We start from the raw sequence: 10,822 nt of genomic DNA on the forward strand, positions 1-10,822 counted from the left end.
AATCAATTGGCTGGATTCCTAATCCGTTGATCAAGTGGTTTTTAATTGTTCGGGTATGATAACTATGCTTTTAACATTAATTAAAAAACGAGAATCGGATAGCTTTGTGAGTCTAAAAAACAGAGGGAGCTAAAAGAAATTATCAAAAAAATGTTGGGTGCGTATTGTAATTTAACTATGAAATAGAGAGGGCAAACCCGACCCGCCACAAGAATCGGATAAGCTTTTTGCGGGGAATTTGCCCGAGAAAATTGTTGAAGAATTTCTATCATCAACTGAATTTTTTCCTTAAGTCAGTGTTCCTGATAGCAAAAAAACCGCAGCTTCATTTCTGAGGTATTCAAATTTAGTCTTATACGAGGTTTATTAGATTCAAATTTAGTCTTGTATTTTTCATTTACTAGGTTTTGACATTTAGGCTAAATTTCTGCTTTTGTAGGGTGTGGTTAGTTGGGGGATTTTGTTAAATTTTTTGGGATTTTCTATAATTTTTCTTTGAGCTTTCGAATTAATTATTGGGTATTTTACAGAAATTTGATCACATCCAGTGGGTTTTTGTGTTTTGAAGGGTTGCATTTTTCATCTAGATAGATAGGTAATTTTATGGCATTTGAATGCCAGCAGACTGTACCGCGCATAGAAGAAGTTGACAATCCTCAAGTCATATTGATTAACAATATAAAAAAATTTACTTTTGAGTCTGAAAATCCAAAATCAATATCGAAATTAAATGCCAAAACAGCCCTTTCTGTCAATGAAAGTTTACTCAATAATAGTTGGCCCATCACTGACCTTCCCCCGGCATTGATATCTGAAATCCTCAACTGCCTTGATCCAAAAGAGCTGGGCATTCTGTCCTGTGTCAACACTTATTTTTATAGGCTTGCGTCGGAGCACCATGTGTGGAAAGAGTTTTACTGTGAGAGGTGGGGCCATCCAATAACACCAGACAACTTTGGGCCAGGGAATTCGGACGAGAAGTCATGGAAGGAGCTGTTTGTGGAGAGGGAGTTCCATAGCAAGACTTTTATGGGACGTTTCAGTATTGATACTCTATATGGCCATACTGAAGCAATTAGGGCAGTTTTTGTGTTGGCTTCTAAGAAGATTGTTTTTACTTCGGGTTATGATCAGATTGTGAGAATGTGGGACATGGAGGAAGGGTTGTCAATCGCATCATCCAGGCCTCTTGGGTGTACTATTCGTTCATTGGCGGCCGATACAAGGCTTTTGGTTGCTGGGGGTACAGATGGATTCATACATGGTTGGAAGGCAGAGGATGGGAATGCTCACTTATTTGACCTCTGTGTACCTCAAAATCAGAATATGGAATTTCGAGTTTGGGAACATGACGGTCCCATAACTTGTCTTGCGTTGGATTTTGGTAAGATTTATAGTGGTTCTTGGGACATGACTATATGTATTTGGGATCGTTCTACTTTGAAATGTTTGAAGGTGTTGGTGCACAATGATTGGGTTTGGAGCCTTGTACCTAATGATACTCTACTAATGAGCACAGCAGGTTCTGATGTACACCTCTGGGACATCACTAGTGGAACTACTCTTGCCGTTATTAATAGAGCACATGTTGGCAACACATATTCTCTTACGTGCAGTCACACTGGGAAGCTCCTGTTTACCGGAGGAGAAGACGGTTCTATACACATGTTTGGGATCGCAAGAAATGCTAAGTGTAATGTGCGAAAGATCGCAACATGGATTCCTCACACAGGTTCTGTTTATTCACTTGCTTTTGAATTCCCTTGGCTGGTTTCAGCTTCCAGTGATGGTAAAATCTCACTTATTGATGTGAGAAAATTGTTGAAAAAGACAAGCAGGCACTCTCCAATTCAAAATTCTTTTGAGGGCGATCACATGGACCAAAAACATGTAGAACCTCCTCAGAGAATGCTCCATGGGTTTGGCCGCAATTTGTTCTCAGTTTGCATTGGTTGTGATCGTATTGTTTGCGGAGGTGAAGAGGGTATTGTCAGAATCTGGAACTTCTCCCAAGCTCTGGAGATCGAGCAGAGAGTCCGCACTTTAAGAGGCATACGGCTAGAAAACAGGATGAGGAGGCGTAAGATCCAAATAAGTAGTAAAGGTAGCCAGAGTGAGCAATGTTTAGTTGCTGCAAGGAACAACCAAACCAATGGCGATAGGAATGGGTGGCATTATAAGCACAAGGTAACTCGAAAGCTTAAGGGTCAAGGATAGGTTATAGTTCTCTAGTCTTTGGCTAGACGTGGATGGAATTACAGTCTAATTGACTTTTGTTGCTACGTTGGCATTTAGATTTTAAACCAAATATTTGATCCCTTCTATAAAATCTCTTTTAGATGAAATTGGGAGTGAGCCTTAATTCGTTGATGCCTTGACATGAATGAAAATTTGCATCTTTTTCAGTTTTGCAACTTGTTTTACTTTTGAGTGCATGTATCGACAGTTTGGTTTTTGAGTCATCTGAAAGTTTCAATGACATCTCTGCATCAAGTCGAGCTTGGATTTCTAGTCATTGTATTCTTGGCAAGTGCAGATAGAAATCGTGTTCAGGCACCATCCACCTACTATGTCCTACCTGGTGGCTCAACGTAGTGAATATTTGACATTTTATTTCAGCAAGTAATCACAAACAGAGCATGAACTACTTATAAATACAATTAAAAATAAGTAAAATGTTTATACTTTAAGCCAAATCTGAGCTGAACTTGAATCCAAATATGTTACATGTACGCATTTTAAAGTTTTCAATGTGTACTGCATCTGAATTTATTATCATAATTTCATATGTATACAATTTTTATAAATAGGCGAAGGCAATACTTCTCTTCCATACCAATTCATCTTGTCCAAGTTGGTCGAGGATTACTCCCAAACCTCTAAAAAAAAAGTAACCTTCCGATGAAGTTGTCAATATCAAAATCACGAAAAAGACTTGGCTTCTTTAATCTTAAAAATGAGGAAAATGTTTTCGTTTAAATCTCGTCGTCCATGAAGAAATTCTAGATTCTCTATAAATTTCTATGTACAATTGCAAGGACCCGAAACAACCTGAATTGGTCTCAAAATTTGAACTTCCAAACCAAAACTCATGAGATATATTATGCTTATTTATGAGTCACATATTTTAAAAATTCATTTTTCTTTCAAGCTCATTTTTATTCACACATTCTTTTAATAAAATTATTTTACATGTAAATAAATTTATTTAACTTTTTAATTGCACGTTATTTAAAAAATGACTATAGTAAAATCTATTTTCTCAGAAGACATGCTGAAACAAATATTTTGGTCTCTAAAACCCTTTAATTACGATTATCTTGCCTAAATCTCCAAGAAGAATCAAAACAAGCTTTCAAAATAATCAAGAAAATCTTGAATTTTAGTACAAAATGAACAAGATTCAGTCCTAACCCTTTTCAGTACTTACGAGTTACAGAAAGCATCAGAAATGGCGAATAGAGGGTTAGTTCATGCTCTATGTTTTGTGATATTTTTTGTGATCAGTGTAAAACATGATGCTCTGGAATTGAGGTTTTCAAATCAATCATCAGTGAAGGCAATGTACATATTGGGGGATTCTTCTGTTGATTGTGGAGGGAACACTCCGTTCTACAATCTCATACACCACAGTCTCTCCTTGTATCCATGCAATGGCTCTGATTCGAGTCTTGTTCCTCATCTTCTTGGTAATCTCTTTCAGCGCCCCCCCCCCCCCACCCCCCCCCAAAAAAAAAAAAAACACACACACACACACACACACAGTTGTAGAAATTGATGATGAATATAGAGTTTCTTGATAATATTTTGGTCTCCTATAAATCTGAATTGGATTTCTTGAAATTGGTATGTCCAATTTTGTTATAAAATGTTTATTGCTATTTTTTGTTTGTGGGTATTATGAAAATTAAAAATGGGCACGTGTAAAATTCACCATCTTTGAGACGTCCTCGTGTTACCAGATTTTCTTTCATTACTGCCATTGCTAACACCAGAATGTCTCTGATATGTTAACGTGTCTGATATGTTAACGTGATCCTCAATTACGATTGCATAGATTTTAGGGAGAATAACGGTACTATTTTCTTGATGATTGAAGAATTAGAATGAGAATCGCAGTCCTATATTTATTTCTTATTGCAAATCTTTGATTTTTACTCTAGCAATCTGGAAGAACTGAGTTGAGAAAATGTTAAAAAATCTGATTATAAACTCCTCTTTTGACACAGACAAAACTTTATGTTGTTAGCATTCTTGAATCAATGTTATGGCAAATGTTGAATTTTGGTGTACGACTTGTCAGATTTCATCTGTATCTAAACTCTGTGATAGCCTGCTTGATTATGATATTTTTTGTTTGATGCAGCTAAGAAAATGAATTTGTCATATGCCGTACCATTTTACAGCCAAAATGGAACAATTCATGACCTTCTAACTGGAGTGAACTTTGGGGCAGCACATGCTACCATCCTATACGTGGGGAGTCGAGGTTACCAGTCTCTAAACCAGCAATTACGCCAAACTTTTGAGACTATTCAACTATTACAGCTTTGGCTCGGCCAAGAATTCGCCACAGAATTCATCGAATCTTCCCTCTTCTACCTCTCGCTTGGAAAAGATGATTTCATTGACTACTTCCTTAGTAACTCATCTAGGATAAGTCCTAGATTCAGTGGCCAAAACTTTACTCATATTTTGGTTAACCAGATGACAAATGCAATCAGAAATCTTTATGCCAATGATGCAAGGAAGATAGTATGCGCAGGCATTCTACCTTTGGGATGTGCACCACGAATGCTTTCTATGAATGTTGATAGAAGGGGTTGCGCCAGTGAGGTCAATATGCTGGTATCTGAATATAACACTAGGCTGGAGGAGAAGATTGTTGCCCTTAATGCAGAGTTATCAGGTGCCCATATAATCTTTTGTGATGTTTATCGAGCCATAATGGAGTTCGTCAACAATCCTCAAAACTATGGTACGATTTAGTACTTTTATTCTTCTATTTCCAAGACCATCGTACTTCGGCTTAGAACTAGAAAACTCTCAAACTGTCAAATGATTATGTTTTATCCTGCATTTCTTTCTGTTTAGGATGTACATAATATGGGTACTATGTAAAACGCATATAGGCTAAAAAAAAAAAAAAACTCAGGCTCAGTTCTGTCATTTGCCGGTCGATTCATATATTCAGTTTCAACCATTAAGCTTAAAGTTCAAGACATATTTAGGTGATTTAGTTTGCTGATCTACGCTAAAACTTGCAGGAGTTAAGGATGTACATAACGCGTGTTGTGGACTAGGCAGGCATCATGGGATGACTGGGTGCCTCTCTACGGACATGGCTTGCAATCAATCCTCAAGCTACGTGTGGTGGGACTTATACAATCCTACCCCGGCTGTGAACTCATTGCTGGCTAATTCAGCCTGGTCGGGCGATCCATTGGCTGCTATTTGCCGCCCCATTACCGTCCAGGAGCTGGTGTCCTCTTCAGTGTAAGAACCAGCAACTGTGCGCAAATGGCTACTTTCTAACATTCATTACATTGTTTTCTTTTGAGTGATTAGTATATCATGTAACTGCCATATTGGCTCGATATGGAGACGAATTCGGGGCGTGAGAAAATTTTTCGGTGTACATTTGTTTGTCTATTGGAAAATATGTTTGATATAGTGGAGAGAACCGAAAAGTGACGATTATTCGATTACATTGAGTCTAGATATGTTCTTTGTAATTGTTCCATTAGGATTAATTTTTGAATTTTCCAATCTAATTCAATAAAAACCCCAAATGATAAATAAATTTAAATGTCTCAGGCAATGATAATTTAAATCTTGGAATAAATTACAGGATATCAATTTCTAACACATTATTAAGGTGACATGAGATGGAATATCTAGATATAATTAATGAAGAAAATCAATAATTATAAGTGACCTAGAGAAATGCTCTAATAAAAGCGATTTATAAATAATAGGATTGCTAATGCAACAAGAAAATGTTGGGTTGAGGCTAAATTCCTTGGACTTCCGTTATCACGATTCCCGAGTGCTGGATTTGCTGCAACTGGTCCACCTATTTTTCAGAAAAAAAAAAAATTAATGTGTAGAAAATAAGAATTAAGCAATTTTTTTTTCTAAATTACTACAGCATGTAAAATATGTTCAATAGGATGAAGTTGACAAGACTAAGTACGATTAAGAATAAGAGACACTTGACATATTTGTTTACTCGTAAATACGTAATTATGATTTTTCTCATTACGAATATTTATTTCAAAGAAAAATCAAGAGTAAGAGAACATACTAAAAGGGGCGCCTGAAGGGCCTTCACTTGGTGTTGGAGCTCCTACCGGAACACCGAGGACTACAAATTACAAAGCATAATATTGATTAGAATTCTCGAGAAGTAATCTAAAATTAAATCTTAATATCATCGTAAAAATGTGCAAATAAATATTAAGAACATTAAATATAAACCAACCAATCAACAATTGGGGAATTTAGAGAAAATTAGTATTGCTGTAATTAATAATTAATATTAATTCGGGGTTGCATGGACTTGTCCATGACAGGACAGTGAGCACGTTATTAGTTGGTCCTCAAATCAATGAGATATAAAGTTGTGGGGACAGAAATTTCAATTTAAAGAATATTAAAATCAGTGTGGATTCTTAAAAATAAAATAAATAATCTCCGGCCAACATTCAAATTCAAAAAGTTTGTTTTAAAAAAGATGAAATGGGACAATATTTAAAATTAAAAACATAAAAAATAATCTCTAAGCTTTGGCCCCCATTTTGGTAAGGAAATATATTTTGGGCTTGTTTGGGAGCGATTTTTTCTTCCAAAAAATTGATTTTTGACCGTTATTTCACTATTTCAGCATTATATTTGATTTCTTCTCTCACGGGTGGACCCCACTTTTCTCTTAACGGTCAAAAAATTAATTTTCAAAATCATTCCCAAACAGGCTCTTTGGAATAGTAATTTTTTGGAGAATGTGTGGTTAAAAAAAATTCAATTTATGTATAAAATTATTTTATGAGAGAATGTGTAGTTAAAAAAAAAAGTTATTGAAAAAACACTCTTGTTCTCCTATCCACTTTGAAAATAACTTTATTTTTCACACTTTGGAGTGAACCTTACTTTGCTACATCAATAAGTAGGTAGTCTTATTTTGCTTGATGAGAGCAAGAGAACAATTTCTCTTTAAAAAAAAAAAAAAAAGAGCCAAAGATAGATCTTGCTTTTTTTTATTTTTTTTCCAGCCAGCACGTGACATTTATTAAGGGCCATGTTCTACTTTTTGTTTTCGATTCTTGTCAAATAAAATATTTTTAGAAAATTATTCAAACATATTCAGCTTCTTAATATCAAAATAAACTTTTAATTTTCAAAAACCCGACAAATGAGCCCTAATTAATCAAGAATCTTTCTGCTAGAGTAAATTATTAGCTAGTAATACTATAAAATTAATCTATATGTTTATTATTTTATATATATATATATATAAATTACTATTAAGTTCTTGTTTTGCTCCTTTTTTTAAATTCATTTTTTTAAAATTTATTTATAACGACACATTTTATGAGGTTTATAACTTTTCAAAAATCTGGTTTCTAACAAAACAAAGGAGGGACTCGAGTGTTGAGTACAAAAATTGTGTTGAGTACAAAAATTGCACATCTTTTCTACTCTATTTTCTACTATCACTAAATTCTTTAACAGTAACTAAAATTTAAAAATGGTATAAAAATCCAGAATTCAAATTCTTAATTCTTTAGAGTCTCACCTCTTCCACGAGAAACTGTTAAACCGTTTGATCTAAATTAAAATAATAGATTGTGGCTATTACAAGGGAAATGAGGTTAAAAAAAGAAAAGAAAAGACAGAAATAGCGAATTTCTTTAAAAAAAAAAAAAAAATGGTTGCTTATTTTGACTGGACGTACCTGAACACAAGCTGATTGGAGGAGTATGACAAGCAGAAGGGAGTTGTAAGGCTTTCTTCATATCAATGCTCATTCCAAGTTGACTCGGATCACGAAGCATTTGGCAGAGACAAATTGGCTTTGTATTCAGCAAATTCGATAGCTCAGGGCAGCACTCTTTATCTGGCTTAGTCAAATTGCTATCAGTTGCCACAAAAGTTAAGCAGTCACCTAAATTAAACAAGTAACTGAGGCAATCCCCTCCTGGTGAAGGTGCCAATGGCCCCGGAGCAACCGTCGACTCCGGGGCGGGGACGGGTGTCAACTGAGCTCTTAAGCATGGAAGCGCCACCAAGAACACGGTGGTGATAATGAGCGAGTAAGCTTTAATATTGGTGGTGGTGGTGGTGGTGGTGGGTTTGGCCATGCTGCTTTTGGGTATTGGTTTATGATATGATTTTGAAAGAGGAAAAATGCAAATATAAAGTTTGGAAGTTGCTTCCTATAAATTGTTATGAACCCACAAGGTCCCATTTAGTCCCTGTTTGGTAGAAATTAAAATCAAATTTTTAGTAGATTTTAATAAAAATTGATAAAATCTTTGATTGAAAAGTTATATTGATATAGTTATTATGGTACACTATCTGTCGTTGTTTCGTGAGAAATTATATAATATAAAATTGTAGTAAGGTACAATCTTATGTTAAAATTAATATGGTAGTTGAAAAAGAAAGGAGTGATGGAATTGCAAGAGACAGCTAGATGTGAGTGAGAAAAAATTGATGCCAACTTTTGTTAGTGAAATTGAATTTTGGTGCATCTACTACCAAACTGTGTTTAATACGCTGTCTCTATGTTTGGCACTACCCCATACATTTATTATGCTATCGAGGGTCCGATCAAGGGTAGGTCCAAGATTTTTATTAAGAGCTTCCGACTCTATACAGTTGTCTAACTAATGCTTTTATTAAATATATTTTATTAATTGTGCATATAATTTTCTTTTCAAATATTTGTAAAAGGTTTCACATAAAGTTGGCTTAAAACCTTCAAAATCTAAACTCTAGAGGCAGGTCGTGATGCCACTGTCCGTAGTCGCTAATTCAGGGGTCTTTTTTTCCCATTTTTGTAAGAATGAGAATGAAAAATATAACCGTTATGGACTCCATACAAGAAATAAAAGTTCAAATTTGGTGGCTTGATGTGATGGATAACGATCATATTTTTTATTTTAATTGAAAAAGAATGAGAAACAAACAAGGGCTCGGTATTTCCTCAACGCATCATTTTTTTCCTCAAAAACATTGTTTTCCCTCTTTTTGATTATTTCGATCTCCAATTTTGATTATCTAAGAATGGTTGTGGTTTTTCTTTAATAATTCGATCGAGAATAATACTAGTTTGTAGGCTTCTTTTATAATATATTGGTCATTGGTCAAATTTTGTTCATCTATATTGTTCACATGTATAAAACTCACAATTTATTCCACAAACAATGTGTAAAGAAAAGCTTTGACAGTTAGATCATAATCTTCATGCAAAATTGGAAACTTTTTGAGTGACTTTCTTTAAAATGTGTTGTATATTGATTTTCTCTTTCTTTTTCTCCTATCCTATGCATGTGATAGTGTAACACCCCAATGTAAAAAAATTGATATTACCACATAAATACGGAAAAAAAAAATGAAAATCTTTATTTTCAACCGTACGCATGGACGGATACAGGGGGGATTGGGCAGGGCTGTAGTCCCCCCCAAGGCCCAAGAAAAATAAATTTGTAAGGCAAATTAAATTTTTTTTTTCTTGAATCCAATCTTGGATCCGTCCTACACCGTAAGTAATAATAATATGCAGTCGTAACTCTTCGAAAGTAAATATAATAAATTAGCTTACGAATCAATACTTGATAACGAACAATTAGAAAATAGAAAATATTTGTCCAATGTGACATGTGGAATATTTGTTCAATGTGAACAAGTTGTGGTGCCTTTAGGTTTTGGGAATTATTGGGTGGCTTCAACAAAGTAAGAAGCATTTATTGATACAGATGAAAGAATTAAATCAACTAAAATATAGCATGTCTACACGAGAAGTTGTCTCTATTTTCAACTTTATTTATTGAGTTAGGTGCCATATTTATATCACTGGAATTCCTTTACATATTGACAATTGGAAAGAAATGTATATGAAGTCCCTAACTCTGTCAATTACATAGAGAAATTTGCACTTTTCGTTTTCAATATTTGCAAAATGTGACAAATATAGCCTCAACCCTTTTATAATTCGTCTCCATTCTTTTGATTATATAGCAAAACACGTCATTCCCTCCATTTTGACCTTTAAATGATGAATTTGTCATTCACTTCAAATAAATAAACATAAAAGAAAGTAGTAAAACAACAAGAAATACAAATGAAATTTCATAACGTTTCAAAAGTACAAATAATCACACTTAAAACATATTGACACATAAAAAAAAGGAATCTAGAAAAATTTCATACTCCCTCCGTCCCAATTATATAGGCTTGTTTCGTTTTTCACACGGATTAAGAAATCTTTTTTAATATCATTGGAAAATTAATTTTTGCTAAGATCTTTCCTAATTTATCTCCATTTAATTTTCAGGATGTAGTAATAAATTATTTATTGGAATTAGTAAATAATTTGAATAGTTTATTTTGGAAAAGAAAAAATGAGAGATGTTTTATGCTTCCAAGAAGTGGGAAATATATGTTTTTAGATGATTTCAAGAAGTTGGTATTATATTAAGCGGGAAAAATTGAATAAGAGTATATTGGTAAAGATTCAAAAAAAATATTCTAAATTAGGAAACAAACTTATATATTTGGGACAAAGGAAAAAGGAAACTCAGTCTATATAATTGGGACG

General features: G+C 34.2%; 2 protein-coding genes across 4 annotated transcripts; one reads left to right on the forward strand and one right to left on the reverse strand.

Annotated features, from left to right (window-relative positions):
• The first annotated feature begins 205 nt into the window (after positions 1-205).
• On the forward strand, positions 206-5,884 carry LOC111412312 (F-box/WD-40 repeat-containing protein At5g21040-like). Of its 3 annotated transcripts, XM_023043189.1 has the most exons (4): positions 2,022-2,187; positions 3,508-3,689; positions 4,367-4,978; positions 5,268-5,884. In XM_023043189.1, the coding sequence occupies exons 1-4, from the start codon at positions 2,153-2,155 to the stop codon at positions 5,498-5,500; spliced, it is 1,062 nt and encodes a 353-aa protein (XP_022898957.1). In that variant the 5' UTR covers positions 2,022-2,152; the 3' UTR covers positions 5,501-5,884. The 3 variants fall into 3 exon arrangements, with proteins under 3 accessions (XP_022898955.1, XP_022898956.1, XP_022898957.1); XM_023043187.1 differs by lacking the exons at positions 3,508-3,689; positions 5,268-5,884 and having other exon boundaries at positions 206-2,187; positions 4,367-4,559; XM_023043188.1 differs by lacking the exons at positions 4,367-4,978; positions 5,268-5,884 and having other exon boundaries at positions 206-2,187; positions 3,508-3,577.
• On the reverse strand, positions 5,793-8,410 carry LOC111412314 (non-specific lipid-transfer protein-like protein At2g13820). The gene is made up of 3 exons (XM_023043191.1): positions 7,955-8,410; positions 6,308-6,367; positions 5,793-6,076 (listed from the first exon to the last, which is right to left on the reverse strand). The coding sequence occupies exons 1-3, from the start codon at positions 8,358-8,360 to the stop codon at positions 5,952-5,954; spliced, it is 591 nt and encodes a 196-aa protein (XP_022898959.1). The 5' UTR covers positions 8,361-8,410; the 3' UTR covers positions 5,793-5,951.
• Positions 8,411-10,822: the final 2,412 nt, after the last annotated feature.

Source organism: Olea europaea, chromosome 16 (assembly GCF_002742605.1).
Source record: "Olea europaea var. sylvestris chromosome 16, O_europaea_v1, whole genome shotgun sequence".
Classification (NCBI taxonomy): Eukaryota; Viridiplantae; Streptophyta; class Magnoliopsida; order Lamiales; family Oleaceae; genus Olea; species Olea europaea.

What these genes read in the sequence shown, in the direction of transcription:
- LOC111412312 (XM_023043187.1), top strand. Translation starts at nt 604, where the DNA reads ATGGCATTTGAATGCCAGCAGACTGTACCGCGCATAGAAGAAGTTGAC.
- LOC111412314 (XM_023043191.1), bottom strand. Translation starts at nt 8,360, where the DNA reads ATGGCCAAACCCACCACCACCACCACCACCACCAATATTAAAGCTTAC. An exon ending in TCCAATCAGCTTGTGTTCAG is followed by an intron (nt 6,368 to 7,954) that starts GTACGTCCAGTC and finishes TGTAATTTGTAG; the next exon opens with TCCTCGGTGTTCCGGTAGGA. An exon ending in CCCTTCAGGCGCCCCTTTTA is followed by an intron (nt 6,077 to 6,307) that starts GTATGTTCTCTT and finishes TCTGAAAAATAG; the next exon opens with GTGGACCAGTTGCAGCAAAT.